This window comes from Gavia stellata, chromosome 1 (assembly GCF_030936135.1).
Source record: "Gavia stellata isolate bGavSte3 chromosome 1, bGavSte3.hap2, whole genome shotgun sequence".
Classification (NCBI taxonomy): Eukaryota; Metazoa; Chordata; class Aves; order Gaviiformes; family Gaviidae; genus Gavia; species Gavia stellata.
This window is the reverse complement of record NC_082594.1, coordinates 93,451,173-93,470,451: the sequence shown is the minus strand read 5'-3', so window position 1 is coordinate 93,470,451 and position 19,279 is coordinate 93,451,173. Positions and strand designations below refer to the sequence as shown.

Sequence of the window (19,279 nt, the reverse complement as noted above, 5' to 3'; positions counted from 1 at the left end):
AAAGTTAGTGGTTCAAGAGCTGGGAAGCCCCGTATGCTCTTTTTTTCAGAAAACAGTTCATTTATTTTATGCTTTAAAATAACTTGATAGAAGGCTGAAGTAGTCCTTTGAAAAGAAACAGGGCCTAGTTATCTACCGTCCATCCCCTGGCTCAGGGCTTGCTTTAATCACTACCTTAGGAAATCATGTTCATTCTTCCTCTGGAGCAAGGGCAGTTTTAGTTATGTTACAGAAATTTGTGCATGGTCTCTAATAATTCAGCTGCTGTAGGAGGGAGAGGGGTGGAGGGAAGAACACCATTGTCACAAGGTTTGAAAGGCAGCATCTGATTTTGCTGTCTGATGTTAGGCGTGATATAAACCTAACTACCAGTTGTCCTATCTAAGGTAGCATCAGTTAGGAAGGGCTTACTTTGTGGCTTCAAGGAGAATGGAAGTCTGTCTGCTTCATACTGGGCGAGGCTGGGAAGTCATATTTGTTCTCCAAAGCAGAATTTTCAGTTCCTGTGAAACTTTAATGGAATGCTGAGATATATATACACATTTTTGGCACTTTTAGGATTTTTCAGCAGCCAGCCTGAAGCTTGAGGATCACAGATTAGATGTAGGTGGTTCAAGTGGGAATTAATTAGGACTCAAGAATCTTAGTCCTTTCTAGGTTCAAGGTACTGCAGGTAAAGAATAATTTAAACACCCAAAAAGAAAGGTACTCTTTATTCAGTTTGGTGAATTTGTTTAGAGGGAAGTTAATCCATGGGGCCAACATGTTGAATGATTGAAAATAAAAAGCAATGCTCAAAAGCGATCCACAGAGTGAGTAAATTTTATCCTGTGGGGAAAAAAGAACAACTATTTACATATCTAGTTGAAGACTTTGTCATAGTGCTGATGGATGACTTCAAGTTTAGAACTCCCTAACTTGTAAGTATAAAAGTTTGTAGCCTTGCTGTTCTAGTACTGGTTTTGTTATATTAAAATAAATTCTCGTAAAAAGACTTTTACCATATAAATTGTTGTACTGAGCAGATGGTCTGCATTTTTCCTTTACATTCAAAGTCCTTTTCGTTGCATAATTATATAGCTGCAAAATTATACTTCTTTTGCTTTCCTTCTTGCTATTTTATTATTGCTACCTAAAAATGGGCCCAGTTCTTTTCAAAAGTCCATTTGAAAGCATTCCAGTAGAGGGCTAATATATGCTTTGGCTAGTTTGTAGCTGTATGACAGCTTTAACATAGAAATAATAGCTAATAAACATCTCACACGAGATTCTGGCACCAGATAAAATTCTTCAGCAATCTGTTTTCTAAGTAATAGAGTAATTTCCTTTAGGTTTAATAAAGCATCTTCTACATACTACTTTATCTTTTATCAAACTCTTATTTCTGCTTTCCGCAGAATAGACCAGAATTTTTCCAGAATAGACCAAAGCTCATAATGCTTGAATATTTCTTGTGCAAAAAATACACACCTGTCATAGTCAGTGTCCTTGTATCCATAAAAATTTTCTAGCTTTTGGAAAGGAGCTTTCTAAATTTAAGTATCACCTTTCATTTATTTTTTAACTATATCTGTACTTAGTAGGCAGCACTTTTCCATGCTACTTGGAACTTTTGAAGCTTACATTAAGGAAAAAGGACAGTATGTTACAGGCCATTCTCTGTCAGACTGCAGCTGTAGGACAATTTTAATGAGGTGGTGAAGATCATGCCAATACATTCTGACCTGTAAATGAGTTGATTAAACTTGTTTTACAGTAGTTTCCATTCAACACTTATGTGAAATCTGATTTTAAAAAAAATTGTCCATTTCTTTATATGGTGGAATTCTGCAAATTGATCTATTGATCGCTCTGATTTCAATAGAATTGTAAAATCACATGCGGACTGAAGGCGATCTCTCTAGCTTGTAGCCATTGCTATATTTCCAGCACCTGTCTGTACCTTTGCTTTAAGCACTTCCTCTTCAACTGCAAATCCCTAACAAATTGAATCTAATTCATCTGTAATAAAGACAAAGCTAGAAGGATCTTCTGGTTGCTTGATTACCGTGAATGGCTCTGGCATACCTTCACTGCTGGATCACTGGAGTTCACTGAAGGAGCGCTGCTTTATTCGTGCATGGCATCCCTGGCAAGATGTTCTCCAGGATACCCTTTCCATCTATCCTAGTGCAGTTAGAGTTGCATACTCGTGTGCCCTTTTGCATCATGATTTCATTGTCACATTAATAACAGGCAGTGAGAATTATAAATAAAACAATTCACCTCTTTATTAAATGCTACAAAGCCATATATGAATGATAGCTGATAGCGGGATTTGCCACTTGCTCATTTCTATGTATGAGTCTTAAAGGTTATTCTGCTTCCTTTTCATCAATGCAGTGAGCAATTCATTTAGTCCCAGTATACAAACAAGTAGTAAGATTTACAGAAACTCTTCAGAATTTACATGTATCATCACAAAGGTTTTCCTATGCAAAATAGAGGTTATAAAGTTTTGTTGTAACCTACAGTAAACATCTTTTTTTGTCAGTAGAAAAATTGCCAGAAGAAAAATTGGCCAAAGCTATAGCTTACATAAATTACACTCATCTTTTTAATTTATCTTATCTTTTCTGTGGAACTTTTCTGAGGCAGGGACTATACATTGATTTCATTGGCCAGAAAAAAACAGGAAAGTGTTAAAAAAACCCTCCTCCTACTCCCAAGAGCTATGCTTATTAACATCATGTTGGTATGTTTAAACCACCAGCCAAACATTTTTATATCTTTTCAGATTTGTGTGATGAATTCTGTGGTCACATAGCCTTCTGTTCTTGTTTGCAGTTAAAATATTGGAATATTGTGGGCTTTTATCATATCTCTGCACAAGAAAATAATCATGTACAATATAAATCTTTCAAATAGTCCATTCAAATTATACAGAAAGGAAAAAGTAGAGTATTTCTTGCTTTCTTAATTGGATTCAGGGATGGGGTATTGTAGTGTATAGCCAATGAGTCAGTCTAACATGTGGTGTTGCAACTACGATTTTATAGGGAAATAAACCAGCCTGCCTCCTTTTAAAGAGATGCATCTTCTCTGAAGCAACATAAAACAAGTCTTCAGTATTAATGTGTGGAATGAAGTTGTACAAAATATTTAAACACTGGATAGTAAAGCTAGAAACTTTGCAATGATGTTTTGACTAAGAAACCTTTTAAAGCAATGTTGTATCAGCAAAAAGAAAACCTCCACAATTTATGTAATTTTTAGTTACGCATTTTCGGTATAATTCTAGGAATACCTGTATTGTTGCTCAGGCAAGTTTAGTATTTTATATATATGCCAAAGGACAGCTGAGAAGAGGAGTGGTATTTTCTAAAATACTTAGTTGTGGCATAATTCTGTGGCCAATTGAATCCGTGGGAGTTGTATCTCTGTGATGTACGTGAAGTCTTGTTTGTTTTTGAATCTATGCTTTAAAAATTGTCGGCCATAATATTTTGACAAGTTATATTGTTCTATAACGTATGACACAGAAGTCAGAACTGAGCAACTAGATGCAAGCAAAAACCCCGAACATTGGGGACTGTTACGCATAAACAAATTATCAGTTATCAGTTGCTTTGCAGCATCAATAAGGTAACATAAGATACTGCTGCCTTTGCTGAAGACAAGTGTAAGCAGCAGTGGGTTCTGTAGGATGACAGTGTGTTCACAGCCAAAAGACTAAAACTTCTTTTATCAAAGCCCTTTCATAACATAGGAGCCAAACTCAGCAGAACCTTATGAAAAAATGTAAACATGCTTATTTGTTATTTTAAATCTCTCATTTTTGATGCAGTGTTTCTGCACCTTTCCAATGTATTTTTATTACTTCATAGAATGCTAAGGACTTTTTATTACTCTTCATTGTGTAAAACTCTTGTTTCCCCATCCTGCAAAACACCTTTTGATTGGAACTTCTTTGTAGCCCATAATTTGAATAAATTCATATATTTATGTGTCATCAGCTATCTTAATCTCCAATAGTGGTCATTGGATTGCACCTTTCACTCCTGAACCAGGAGAGCATTCTGCTTAGGAGTACTTCCTAGGAAAATATTCTGCCTTAACTTAAAGACTCAAGTCATGCAGAGCAGACTATGTACTAAGTGTCCTCACTGATAAGGATTCTGCATTCTGTATTTGACTTGAAATTAATACACTTTTTTGTTGTTGTTGTTGTTATTTGCAGTTCTTGCCAGCAATGATTTTCTTTTTTTCCCCTAATAAAAAATTTAAATAGCTTTGAGCCAGCAGTAGATACTTTGGTGCCCATGAAAATTATGAAAGACAATTTATGAATATTTTAAGATTAAGCAGATAAACTGAGTTTAAATATATATGCCATCTATAGTAAAACTGATTATTTTTTATTGAAAAGATTTAATTGAGTGCCTTGCAGAGATCTGAATACATTACATCAATCCAGTCACCTTTATTGATCAATATTTTAACCTCATTGTTATTAATTCTGTTTGTTTGAGATCTGTTTTCCATAAAGAAGGAAAATTGAGTGTCAGCAATTATAGTGCAATTCTTCACTGATTTTTTGATTGTGCGATTGCCAGATTATCAGCACAGTGGTTTAGCAATTCAAGTAGTTTTTAGTTACCGTAGTTCTTCCACTAGCTCTTGAAATATTCTTGAGCATTAATAATTTACAGTTCTGGAACTTTTCAAGTGTTCCAAGAATTTCTGCAAATAAAAATCAATTATTTAGAGTTCTTCAGCCAATTATTTTGATGCTTTTGAGAGCATGTTTTGTGCAGAGCCAAAAAAATTACTGTTTGTTTTACCATCCCCCTATTTACTGATGAAATAAAAATTTTTAAACTCTGAACACTCGTCTTCTGTCCCTCTTTCTCTCACATGCACATATGCATAATACAGTATTCTGAAATACAGACAATTGGTAAAGAAAACCCTCTATTGTCACTGGAAGCAAGGACTATAAGGAAAAATTGCTTATGTTTTAAAATGAAGTATAACAAAATATTCTCTACTGTAAGGAGGCTTTCAAATTTATTAATTTAATGATTTTCAGCATTTAGTCAAGTATTTTCAGTCAACTTTAAAGCTATAATTTTGCTTTTTTTAACTAATTTTCTTATAATTGTTGATGTCTTTCAAGTATATAGATGGTTAGGATGGTATTTAAAATTAATAGTGTCTTTCTCTTGCACTTTGCTTCTCTCTAATATTGTGCTGTAATAGACCAAAATTATACTAGGATTATATATTGAGGCATAAAATCAGATTAGTTAGTCAGTGTTTATCGTAAGATCCATTAGCTATTAGTGCCGTCAAATATGTCCTCTTACATCAATACTTATATACCTTGAGGGTTTTCTTCAGACTTCATCCCCCTGAGCTTTATATAATGGTTTTATTTTTTTTATTGTACTTACACATCTACCTTTCTTTGAAGATTTTTTAAAAAATACTCAATAATTTCCTGAAACTGCAATTACTCTCCTGCTTATTTGGACACAATTTCTGGCTTCTGTACTGTGATTAATTTTAGGAATTTGTAAAAATTTTCTATTCAAAATGTTTTTTTGTTTTGGTTTTAATTATTTTTATTTTATTGTTTTATTTGTATTTTTATAGATTTTTCTTAACAGAGGGAGAAAATCTGGGATTCTAATATTTTTAAACTTAAAATTATATAGTTCCTTTCTCTGCATTTAAGTACACATCTATTTCCCTTGTTTTGGTTTTGTTTTCAGCTTTGGTATTTTATACCTGTGCTACCCAGCTGCTGTCTTACAGAGAAAAAGAGACAGTGGCAATGTGAAGATAATAAACCTTACTTCCCTGTAACGATTTAATGTAATCCTTCTTAGCAGAAATAATTTGTCAGTGTTTTAAATGTTGAAATTGCCATCTGGTGTAGCTATCATTGAGAATATCATGAACAAATTTTGCTTTTCCAAGAGTTCCTGGTAGCATTTGACATTAGTTATGTTTTATTTGCCTCTTTTTTTTCTTTTTTAAGTGTAATGTCCTTCTAGCATAGTATTATTATTAAAACTAACTGTGAGGCCATTTTATTAAGATTGATCCCTCCTGAAATGAAATGAAACTAGAATGTTTAGAAGCATGAATGCAGTCTTCTGCAGAAGTCTGATGAAGAGAAGAAAGTTAAGCCTTGAGGACTGTAAATGAGATGGGTGTGTATCGGTATGTGTGCAGGAAGCTTGATCAGCTCCTGGCTGCTAGAGTCAGGGCAGCTTCCCGAGCCAGCTGTTGTGACCCATGTGGTGCTGTCTCTCGCCCTCACTGCTGCTCCCTTTTCTAGGTCCCACATGAGCCTTGTTATTTAGCTTTAGCTATTTCTGCTAGTAAGATGTTAAATTCAGCTAGTCAGGGAGCTGCCGTGTGATCTGTTACCACATATCTATCCCACTCAAAGCTGGAGAAATAAAAAATACCCTTAAATGTAGGTATTTTCAAAGCAAATTGTTCTGGGACTCGCATAAAATTATATTAATTCTCCATTTCAAATTAAAAAAGCTCCACTATGAATAATTTTCCCAAGTCCTTAATCAGACACAGTTAACATAAGTTTCCTTTGGGAGACCATTTCACATAAATTCTAATGATCTCGAATGGGAAAATTTCTTACTGTTTAATATCATGAAATAAGTTACCTCCTCAAGTTAGTTCTTCATTGTACATACGAGGCAAGAGTTAAACCTGCAACATATATTTATTTCAGCTTTGAAACTCTGCAGAATGTATTGAAATATTGAGGGACAGTCATTTAGATAAAATAGTAATGATATGTAGTATTTCCAAAAATTTGTATGGATTTAAAATTCTTTGTCAGAGGCACATAATGCAAGAAACAAAAGCTGCTTATTTAAAGCTGCTATATCAAATCTTCCAAAATAACATTGATGATATTTAAAGGAACCAGGTACAGACCAGATTTTTTAATTAGATTTTATATTATCAAATAGAAATCTGCCAATTTAAAAATCCTGGTTTTACAATCTCTATGTATTTTGTCTTCCCTAAATACTTGATTACAACTTAACATACAATACAAAAATTTATCACAGGAATATTTTAACTATTACATTTATTATCTTATAGCACTAGAATGAGACACTGTGATTTAAAAAAATAACAGAAACAATCAAGACTGCATAGAAAACGGTGGTGGAAAGATACTATTATTGTCTGCCATATTTTATAACTTTAAAAAGTGGGTTTGCTTGTACTTCTCATTACTGATCTTTTCAGGTACTTATTACTAATCTGTTCAGGGAAGTAGAAAAACACTTTTGGGAGAAAAAATGGTTAATTTCCTTGGACTCACGCAAGACTTGTTTTTTATTACCATAAATTATAATTTGATGGTTGACACCTGGAGTGGAAGTTTTACTTAATTTTTTATTAGTTTTGAGCTGAGGAAATACTCGTACATGTCTGGCAGTCTGTTTTATAAAGCTAATACCCTGGCTAATATAACACCTGGTATCTATTTGCTTTAGGTATAATTTCATTTGTTGCTGAAGGTGAAGACCAACAGCAGTTTCGACATAACAGCTCACCAGAGAAGACAGATGGTGAACAGACCCTTCAGAAATTGTCAACAGAGACACCACAAATTGTTGATGCAGCAAATACGGGTATGTTTGTTATTATGGATAAGTTTGTTATCAGTTTGTATAAACTTATAACATAATTACTTTTTAAATTAAATGTATACTTTGTATGCCTGACCACATGCTTGCAAACAGTGTTAAGACATATGTTTATTCCAGGCATATTTGAAACTTCTCCTTTTTTGATTTTTGAAACATTTTAATGAAATTTTAAGGTGAGCTTGTTTTTTCTTTTTCTCTTTTTTGCAACGATGTCACTGAATGTCACTTCTTGTTGGAGAGGGGCAACATTTGTTAAATGCTTTCTTTTAAAAGTATCCAATAATATTAACAGTGCTGATGTCAAAGCAGGCTGTTTCTGAAATTCACATCGCTCCACTTCATTCCACTGTGGAAAAAACTTTCTTTTAACTGTCAGTCATAGATGCTCCTTTGGTCAGTTACAGTAAAATTCAGAGGAGAAAATTCCAGAATACATGGTTACTTTCAGATTGTCACCTCCTAGTTTACTGTAACCAGTTTCTGCAATATTTTTGAGATTTTAAGTGTTCCAGAGGAATACTTTTGTGGTTACAAATGCACGCACCAAATAGACAAAGGTAGGGGTTTTTGTTTGTTTTTAAACAAATGCCTCCATTTTCTTCTTTACATTTGCAAGTAAAAATTTGCATCTAGAACTGTGCTTTTTATGCTTTTGGAATGCTTAATTTAGAATGTATTTAAATTATGAAGCATTATGTTAGACGGCTAAAACATATTTCTTGCGAGGAAAGCTATCAAGGAAAGTTCTTTTTAACCTGAAAAAGGCATTGTTTTAATCAACATTTAGCTTTTAGGAAATTGAGAGCTTGCAATTGGAGATCTTTGTCTTCTTTATAATTGTATTTTCACTTTAACAGAATTAAAAGCTAATTTTATTGTTAATAAATAATAATGTTAGTTAAGCCAATGTGAATACCAGAATGTCTGTTTTTTTATAGTCTATTAATATCTGTATTTAATAATATGTAGAGACTCAGAGATTAGTATCCTATCTCTGATATGAAGTGATCCCAAGAATTTACAATCTGTAGAGACAGGACAGAGGCAGGAAGACAGAAGCTCAGAGAAGTGAAGTGACTCTCCCTGAACATACCAGTAGCTTAATGTTGGGGAGTATTAAAAAACGCATTTTTTTTCCTCACAAGCCAGAGCCCTATCACTGGATATATATTGTCTTGCTAATCTACCAGATTTGTTACCACATTCTTTTTTGTTAAATATTTTACTTGAATTTTTAAGCAATTTTTTTTTACACAGCTCAGACTGCTGTTGTACTTAGCTTTGTGGTGTGCAGCCTTTTCAACAGCTGTAGTTAAAACTAACAAAAGATAGTACAATGTTTTCTGTAATTATGTAGCTCATACAAAATCAGATCTTCTAAAATGTTCTTTTTGTGCAAATAGTTGATAACACAATGTGAGTTTAAAATAGAAAAGGAACAGAATTGGAAGAGAATAATGTAGCAGGACATGGCAAAATGCTGTTTTCAAAAGGAGACAGAAAATAATCAGAAAGAAAATAAGGTGGTCAAAGAAATAAGGTTTTCCCATAATGCTTATGATATAGATAAGACTGTTGCAACAGTGGTAAAATTATAACAAAAAAGCAAAAGACAAGTCAATGCTTGACAAATTGAGGAACAGGGAGTTGAGAAGAAGTCTAGAAATATTAAATAGAGGATTTTCAAAGCCAAAGGAAAAAAATGTAAACTAAATCCAAAAAGAAATGAAGAGTTTTGTGAGGACAGTACAGATTCAGTTCTCCTATCATCTGGTATATTTAAGGGGAACACTAGTAAAGTTGAATAGTAGTGTTTTTTTAAATTCTGTCATGAAGAGAGCTAGAAATAGGAGAAAGTCCTTAAGAAGGCAGTTAGAAAGAAAGGAAATAATCAGTATTTAGCTTTCACTGCTTTTCAAGGTTCGAGAATATTTCCTTGCATTCTCCTTCTACAGATAGCTTTTTTACATGAATTTTCTTGTACAGCAACACGGAAGTTGGTTGACATTAAAACACACACAACGCATCACTGTAGGTTTACAGAAGAAGGATTTTAACAAAGATTAAATTAAGGTGATATATGCAGACAATGCAGTAGAGATGAGAATTAACAGATTTCAAGATGTTAGGAGGAATTAATCATAAAAGAAATATCAAGAGTGGTGCCAAGTACAGGGAAATATTGGAGATAATCTTCAAATCTCTACTGAAAGCATGCAAATGTTTGTGAATTTAATTATGCTTCTATTGTCCAAACTAAACAGTTCTGCTTACGAGATATTTAGCCTTTGGCAAAGTTAGGAATCATCAGTCTGAAACTAGTAGAGGTTGTAATTGAAAGTAACTGAAAATAGAAGGTTAAGTAAGAAAATAGAAGGTTAAGTGAGTGGATTTCTCAGTACCGTCCCTATCACTGATATGAATTGAGGGCATTGTTCTTAGGTAGAGAATCCAATGCAAGTTCACTGTTTGCTATTATTATTACTGATAAGACTTTTGCTCAGTTTAGTTCCCCATTAACAATGTGAGACTGGTTGATCTACTTATGCATTTGGCATTTGTTTTTCAAATATGTTGGTGGGTGATTAGTCTAATAACTTGCGAGGAGGGGCCAGGTAATCAGCTCCAACACAGCTCCCTTTTTCACCGCACACTAATTTACATGGATATAATCACTCCAGCACACAGGGTCCCATTGGTAGTTGGAGCAATCTGCACAGCTTATTCATATACGACTGCATCAAATTACTGTGTTGTACCTTTCAGTTACCATTCTTCACTATTTTTGTGCTACTGTAGAGTTATATCTTTGTCTTATTGTAACCTATGTCTTTCTAATAAATTGTACTAACTCAAGTCTCATGACTGCTAGCAATGTTTAGGGCATCATTAGGATAGCTTTCTAAAGTGGACTTAAAGTAAGACATGAAATGACTCTTCCCTAACACACTATTGCTTAATAATAGGATTTTTTTTTTCTTCAGTACAGAAGATACACCTTTACAATGCCCATATCCTAGGAACAGCAAGCTTCCATTTCACCTTTGAATCAAACAACTGCTTCTAGTCATTTCACAAAACATTATCTTCCATCACAACCATTCATTTGTACTAGACATCTATAACTTACAACTGGGGAAAGTATCTGCTGAAAATGGCTAAATAGAGATGGAATGTAATAAGGCATGATCTAACATATATGATAGTAGTAGTCTTCTTCTGAACTTAATTCAAAGAGGAACTAACAGAGTCTTAGTTTTATCCTACACAGTTTTCTTTTACACCTATATTGTTATTGTAGTTTTTAATGAAAATTAATTATTCTATGGCTTTTCAGAGTAAAATGACTAATGGATATATCCAAGATATAGGATTTCTTAATTGCAAGGTGCATACCACTAGTAGAATGCAAAACACTTGCATTTGACCAGAGGCATCACACACTGAAGAAGTGCATCCTAGAGCTGAGAATCCCCAGGGCTACTGTTACCGATCTGGGGTAACAGAAAACAGTGGGCTTCTGATGTAGAGAAAATTAATATACAGACTTGAATCGGTAGAGACCAAAACAAGTGTGAGGTCCATAGCTGAATAAGTTTAGGAAAGAATCTCTAGTGATAAAGACATGTACACCAAACATTTTTGTCTTGCTGTCACGCAGTGAAAATTAGTCCTTTTAAATGTACTAGAAACTACTACCTTGTTATACACACCTCAACATTCAATATTATCTTCAGATACACACATATATGCATTATGTAAGTATGTATATTTGTATTTCCTTTTTTCCTTTTTTTTTCCCTTCTCCTTGTAAGTGAGACTGTAGGTGATGAAAGTTTTTAGAATAGTTTTCATATATTACTTTCATAATTTCTACCAAAATCACTCATTATGGTTTTCCAAAATGATTCTGAAATTTGTTAATTATTTTTTTTCTCCTTCAGGTGTAGTTAAGAAAAAGCATTTAATGCTTGCAGTGAAAACCATTGATACAGCAATCCTTATGACAAATCCTTTTTATGCTGCCTTATACCAGGGGAAAAAAAAGAAAACAAACCAAAACCCAAACAGGAAAATGTGTGCAGTGCAGATGTAGTGACAGGGGCTTGTCCCTTTCTAAACTGACATGGGTTTTTAGTTCTTTCCAAGGCATATTTTTGTCTTTCGAGAGAAGAGGTCCTAGGGTTTTTTTCTCTTGAAAGCCAGAAGTAAAACAAGGCTAAGAGGTTGCTAAGACTGAAAGTAGGATGCAGCTGGTCTTTCATGAAATATTTATCTTTAGATATTCATATATACTGAAGTGCTAAAAACATAAATAAATATTAGTCATTAGTAGATATTTGTTTCATAGTCTGACTAAATGCTGTGAAGCCTCCTACACTTGTCAACATTTCCTCACGAAGTAGGGGGAATTCTGCTCTACTGTGCTCTACTGTGGAGTCGATGGTAACTTCTTAAACTGAACTGCCTTTGGACAATTGCCCCTTTGTTGTGCTCTTTGCTGTGTAGCATGTGGGCAATAGGGAAGATGCTTGGCTCAGCTTCTGCTAGACCAGCTCCGCCATCCTCAGGAATTTGATCCAACAGCTCCCCTGCAAAGAAGAGTCGAGAACGTGAAGCTGATGCAGTCACTGCAATGGCCAAGACTTGCGCTGCAACTGCAAATCCCCCTCTCCTCTTCCAGAATCCCTCACTTTCTCTCTTTTCAGCAGCAAGCCTCAGCACAGAGCTGGCACTTAAGCAACATCTTTTAATGTTCCTGCCAGTGGTGATGTCTCACAGAGCTGAGCGCTACAGATGCAGAATGTTTGTACAACAGAGAGGAATTTTGCATGTGCTGTTGTCTTGTTCTGGCTGCCCTAAGCATTGCCTTTATCAAAAGATTACACTTCCCATTGTGTTCATTTTATGGAATGCATTTACATTTTTACGCCATTGCCAAGTTTTGCAATTTCTTTGTACTTGAAAGGCACAACATCAAAAAGATACACTACTTGTGAATAAGCCATGATAAAAAAGCATAGTCAAAGTGGTTAGGCCAGCCATTCATTTTGGCAAAGCCTGTTTTAATTATATTTTTAAAGCTAGTTTATCCTTCAACCAGGCCTTCAATGACAGGTGACATTTTCTAGTCCAAGCTGTCATTGTAGTTCTCATGATATGTCTCTGACAGTTAAGTGTCTTTCCACTTGTCTTTAAAAACAACTGCTTCTGAGCAGGTTCATTGAGGATCTGACGCCTTTGAAAGGTAACAATACTTGCACATGGGGTCCTTCCAGACTTTCAGGCTTGGTATCAATCCCTGGGAGCTGAACATCTGTGGTAGCACACTGGGGTATTTACATAAGGAAGATAATGAAATAATTTCTTTGTTCCACTATTAAAGGTGATTAAGAGGAAAACAGTACTCAGGATGGTGACAATTTAAAATAAGACTTTGCATTTATTCATGATAATTTTAGAAAATATCATAAGAACTGAGTATACAATGGTAAATGTTAGGATTTATTCGGTATTAATGCAGTAATATGATTAATATATTAAAGGTATATTTGATACATCTCACATGCATATTTATTTCTGGAATTACTATCTTTCTAATGCGGAAATTCTTAAAAGTCATTTTGAGTTATCTACCTCATAAATTTTGATTGTGTAGCTAAGCTATTTTTCAGTCTAATCTGCACACTGTATGTTCAAGCGTATTGTGCTCCACCTTCAGATTAGTTTGTTTTAATTGAGTCTCCCTCTTCAGGAAAAGAAAAAAGAAATATCCAAAGAAAATAATCCCCATGTAAACTGCATGCATATTTGAAAATGTAAAATACCAACCAGGGCTTGCTTTGTTTTGATAGCATTTTAACATTTGCAGCTATGCTTATGCTAGTGCATACAAGCTTTTGGGGATGGTTTAGCATATGTAGAACATTAAGGATTAGGCTGTTTTATGCTTTTTTCCTTTGTCAAAAAGAATGTTCAATTATTGTTAGCTTTCTCAGTAGGTGCCCTTCTGCAGTACTGCAGCCTGCTAAGTGTTATGCATTTTCCTGTGCCCTTTTGAGACTCAGAACAGCTTGATTTCCCTAATAAACTAACATGTTGTTTTGAAACAATTCAGCTGTAGTAATGCTTCAAGGATCTATGGCCCACATGGAGTTTTGTGGGGCATGGTATGTGTGCAATTAAAAATCTGTGCAAACGAAGCATGGTAGCCCATTTAAAATTAATAACAAAAGCAATCTGTAATTGCTCACAGTGTAAGGCTGCTGGTGAACTTTGGGTTTACATCATCCTTCATGCAGCAGGTGTTTTAATATTGCTGTGCTGAGAAAGTGAGTTGTGTTGCATCTGCCCTAAACACAAATAAGTCACTCCATTTGTAAACGTGTACATCTGTATATTTTTGGATGTCATAGCATGTAGGATTGCATTTGCATATAAAGAGATTAAATTTTCTTACCTAATTAAAAATGTCTGTGATATGCATTTTGCTTGTTCTGTTAGTCTGTATAAACTATAAACTATATTACTGAGAAAGACATTAATTCTGTCATGTCTGGCAGATCTCAAATATTTGTGTATATGTGGAATTTTGTCAATTAGCAGCCCACTTAATAAAAAAATACTCTGAAAAAAAAGATCCTGAGCAAAAATAATGGGTGTAGTTGTCATGGTTAAATGGCTAGATGTACTCTGGACTTCTGCCTCTCCCTCTCATGTTCACTTGTGACATGACAGGTGTGACTTGCACCTTGCTGAATTGAAACAGTGCAGCAGAAACACACTTAAATTTCTTCCCCTTCTAATCCGCCCTTCAGCATCAGGGCTAACATAATAGGTCCAAGTGTAAACCCTTACTAGTAGTCTGTGACAGAACACATTCAGAGCATTATAAAAAATAACATTTTTGAAACAAAATAATAAATGAGCTAGCAACAGAGCAGTAGTTTCTTTAGAGCCAATGCCTTTACAATTAGGTTTGAGTGTTTGAGATGCTCTTTATCTAGGTCATCATTTTGCCTTTCCTAGTTCGTCACGCTTACAAAAAATTCTTATTTTACCCCTCAGCAAGTAATGAATTACAAACACACAGAAAACACGTAACAGTCATGAAAAAGAACACTAAAAGGAACACCAGTTCATCACAGTTGTATAAGCATGTCTGGGGCAGAAGATAATGGGGTGAGGAGAGGACAGAGGGAAGGTCTCTATCAGTCTCCTCCACTCATGCTGTTTCAATTGCTATGACTTGTGAAAGTATGCAGAGAGCCAGAAAATGAGAAAAAGTCAGACTTTATAGCCTAATACTTGGGACAGTTCATAAGAAGTAGAGTTAAAATCAAATATGTGATTTTTTTAAAGTCTTTTTCAGTGTGGTGTTTTTTTTCTATCTGAATAATTGAATCTATTACATTAATTTAAATATTATGACACATTCAAATTACAGTAACATCAACAAGATTGTCTAAGAGCAATTGCTTAGAATATCCTATTGCTTAAGGGTGAGAACAATTTCCTTCAAGGTGTATGTTCAGTCCCTCAAGAGGAGGAAAGAATTGTGTACACATTCTCAGAGCCTGTCAGGGCAATCCACAGTTAAGCTACTATATAAATGAATTCACAAATCCAGAGCAAAGGTTTTATATATTTATCTCATTTTGCAAGTTTCTGAAAACTAAGCAGTTCAGAAACATCAATTAAAACATTACATTGAGTCACAATTATGTTTTTAAGATGACAGGGAGCATATTAATTTCCAACAGGAGAAAATAAAACACATTTCTCCATCCAATCTAATTTATCTTTTTCATTTTACCATCAGGCTCCCCCACAAGTATTATTATTATAACTCTATTACAAGTAGTCCTATACTTTCGTAAGTAGGCAAGTTTGCATCACATGCTACTGCCATTGTCTGCCTTTGAAGCTATAACTAAGTTGTTCCTGAAGACTATTTGTGTTTAGGTAATTCTGGTTGTGTAAGTCAGTCATGTTTTTTCTTAGTAAAAAGCTGTAAGTTCACCTCATTGTTTTTTCATGGATGAATTTCTCTTATATCTTAAATCCTCTTGTCCACTTGGTAGCCCGCTGCTGGAATTTGCTAAGGACTTTTATTTTTATAGCAGCTGCAAAATAAATGGCCCATATAGAATTCTGGCTTTTAATTCATCCCAAACACTGGACATTCCTGCATTCTCATACATTCAGTTATGAGGTAGATTTGCCTAACTAATCAGCAAAGGACCACTCTGATATTTTTACTGAGTAGGCAATAGATATTTCTTGTCAACCGCAGTGTTTTATTATTTGTTACAGTATCTACTGTCTCTCTCAAAATATTTCCTTTGCTTTCTGTGTGGGCACAGTAGAGTCCTAATTGCTCTTGACATACTTATGAAATTATAAATATTAGGTAACTACTGTTTCCCACTGTGGCAAAAGACAGATGGCATTTTATACATTGTCATCAGAGAGTGAGAGTATGTGTGTGCAAGAAGTGTAATTGAGAGATTTGGATGCACTTTCAAGGCATTATTTATTTCTGTTTATGGCATTTGGCACTGATTTTGTAGTAGAACTTTCTCTGTGAAAGGGATTTTTTTTGATTAAATAGAAAGAAGCTCACCAAATAACCTTGTTCTTTTGGTATGTTTTTTCCTTGTTTATCTTTCCGTAATATAACTCATTAAACATTCCTATAGAAAATTCAGATATTCACGAGTCACTGCTCCTTTCAACCTCAAATATACATTTCAGAAATGAAAAAAGGTTCAGAGTGGGGAAGGAACTGGTTTGTGTTGATTACTAGTACCAGATAAAACTGTCACTGATATCAAAAAAGAACAGTTGTCAGAGAAGTCTCAACCATTGCAGTCATAGACTGGAGCATATCCAGTTGCTGTATGAGGTTAGCATTACCACAGTGAGAGTTAATCTGAATTCAGAAGCCCTTCTGGCCTTTTTGAGGGGTATCCTACCGAAGTCTTTGACCTTTAGCAGCACTTGATTTCCATAACAAGCTCAGAATTTCCTCATTTTTACTGCATTCTCTGCCTGTAGGTCTTTGCTGTTCACTGTAGGTTGATCCAGAGTCTTGCTCTCTCTCTCAGAAGCAATTGCAGGTTAAATTCAGTAAAAAGGCCAGGTGCTATTTATTCATGGTCAAATAAAAATTCTTCTTTATAAAACTACTCGTCACTGACATGTTGTTTTACCACTTAGAATGTAATGCATCTCTCATACAAGTCCTTTATCTCTTCTCCCTGGAGAAACCATTATATTTAAAGCAGACTGTACCATCTGACCAAGAGGGCCAAGGGCATCCTGGCTTTTATTAGAAATAGTGTGGCCAGCAGGAGTAAGGAAGTGATTGTGCCCCCGTACTCAGCACTGGTGAGGCCGCACTTCGAATACTGTGTTCAGTTTTGGGCCCTTCACTGCAAGAAGGACATTGAGGTGCTGGAGCGTGTCCAGAGAAGGGCGACGAAGCTGGTGAGGGGTCTGGAACACAAGTCTTATGAGGAGCGGCTGAGGGAACTGGGGTTGTTCAGTCTGGAGAAGAGGAGGCTGAGGGGAGACCTCATCACTCTCTACAACTACCTGAAAGGAGGTTGCGGAGAGGTGGGTGTTGGTCTCTTCTCCCAAGTGACAAGTGCTAGGACAAGAGGAAATGGCCTCAAGTTGTGCCAGGGGAGGTTTAGGCTGGATATTAGGAAAAATTTCTTCACCAAAAGGGTTGTCAAGCACTGGAACAGGCTGCCCAGGGAAGTGGTTAAGTCACCATCCTTGGACGTATTTCAAAGATCTGTAGACTTGGCACTTAGGGATATGGTGTAGTGGTGGACTTGGCAGTGTTAGGTTAGCGGTTGGACTTGATGATCTTAAAGGTCTTTTCCAATCTAAATGATTCTATGATCTCTCTGGGAGACTCCTGCATTTTGTGGTGCTCTTGGATTACACACAGTTTCCCTTATTCTAAGTGAAAATAACCTGGGATGCCAGATATTTTAAACTAAGGAAAACCTGTACTTCCTATTTCTTATGGAGGAAAGGCTTGAAAAGACTGATTATCCACACTTTTTTTTTTAATTTGGGTGTTTGTGTTAATTCCTTCCAAAACACTGTAAGTATTTGTAAGAAAGCTAGTGACCCACTGAGGAATACTTTTTCTAGCAAATAGAAAAAGCCATATGTGTCACTGTTAAGTTATGCTAGTTCTTGAATATGCATTTTATTTCATTTGTCAAGTATAACTCTTCCAGGTTTTCAAAGCTGCTGTAGCTATGTGAAAATCTGGTTGATGTGGGAATTGAGTGGCTAGGACATGTTGGGTGAAGATTGGGTTTCCAGATTGTTTAAGCATCAGACACTCATAAACCTCTCTTGTGTATGTGTGTGTGTATATATATATGCACAACAAAATAATTTTCAGAGATAATAAACTTTGCAAAATTTGAGTGAATTTTCACAGAAAGAATAAAAAACTTGTTTCTATATGTAAGGTGACTCCTTCAAAAAATGTCATCCCCTGCTCTAAATGATGTGCTACAGTTTCTCAGCAAAATATCTAAAAACTGTTACTGTGAGAAAAATGTGTATTTTCTTAGAGTAGCTGTTACTGGATTTCTTTGGCTAGAAAATTCCAGAAAAGGAACACAGGGAAGACAACTGGCTTGGACAATTTTGAATTGGAAAGTTAGTTTAGCAAAGATATTAGCAAATGTCAGTGAATTTTAAAACGGAAACAAGTAGGCTAAATTAATAACTTTTTACTTTCCCCCTTATTAATTCTTGTCCTAAGTCTCATTTGCTGCTGGTATTGCAAAAACTCGAGGTTCTATGTCTTTTTAATTTATGAGCCCTGCCTTTTGTACATAAGAGGAGATAAAAATGCAAACAACATTGTGAAGTGTCAAATTAAATTTACAATATGCATTCTGGTGATTGTTCATTTAATATACCTTAATGAAATCATAGAAGTATAAATATGCAAAAATAATTTGAATGCTGTTTTAATATTAGCAGAAAGGATTGGAATAGTGCTATTAGCTCCAGTTTTTAATTCTTTTGTGCATAAAATGATAATTAAAATGTATTAATCCAATATTTATGTTTGCTAATATGCCACTGATTGTGAGTTCAAACCATACAATGGTTTTCATAGGATGAATGCATCAACAAATGTGTTAAATTTTTTATTAGGTAGTTTGTATATATGTATTAGAGATCATGCAGCAACAATTAATGAATAGGTAAATGCGATGTCAAATACTAGAATGTATCTGGCTGGGGGTCACTTTGCTTTTCTGTGAGCTGAGGAAATACTTTAGAAGATACTTTGTGGTGTCATTATCTGTTTATTAAATATCACACTTCAGTTCACATCCAAAATTTGAACTGATTTGCAATGAACTGGCACATACTTTTCCTTTGCCTTGAAGTATCTGTTAGACTTCATATTACTGTTTACTGAATATTAGTTTGACTGTCTATAGTAACCTTACATATCCACAAATATTTTTCTTCTCTTGAAAAGTATAGTGTGGGGGGGGGGGGGGGGTAGGTGAGATTTTCTGAGAGATATTTTGAGTCCT

General features: G+C 34.9%; 1 protein-coding gene across 1 annotated transcript in view; it reads left to right on the top strand.

Moving 5' to 3' along the window:
• Nucleotides 1-19,279, top strand: part of CFAP47 (cilia and flagella associated protein 47) — a 338,108-nt gene that overhangs the window by 182,808 nt on the left and 136,021 nt on the right. Inside the window, exon 50 of the mRNA XM_059824083.1 lies at nucleotides 7,530-7,667. Within this exon, the coding sequence (XP_059680066.1) occupies nucleotides 7,530-7,667 (138 nt within the window). The remainder of the gene's footprint in view (nucleotides 1-7,529; nucleotides 7,668-19,279) is intronic.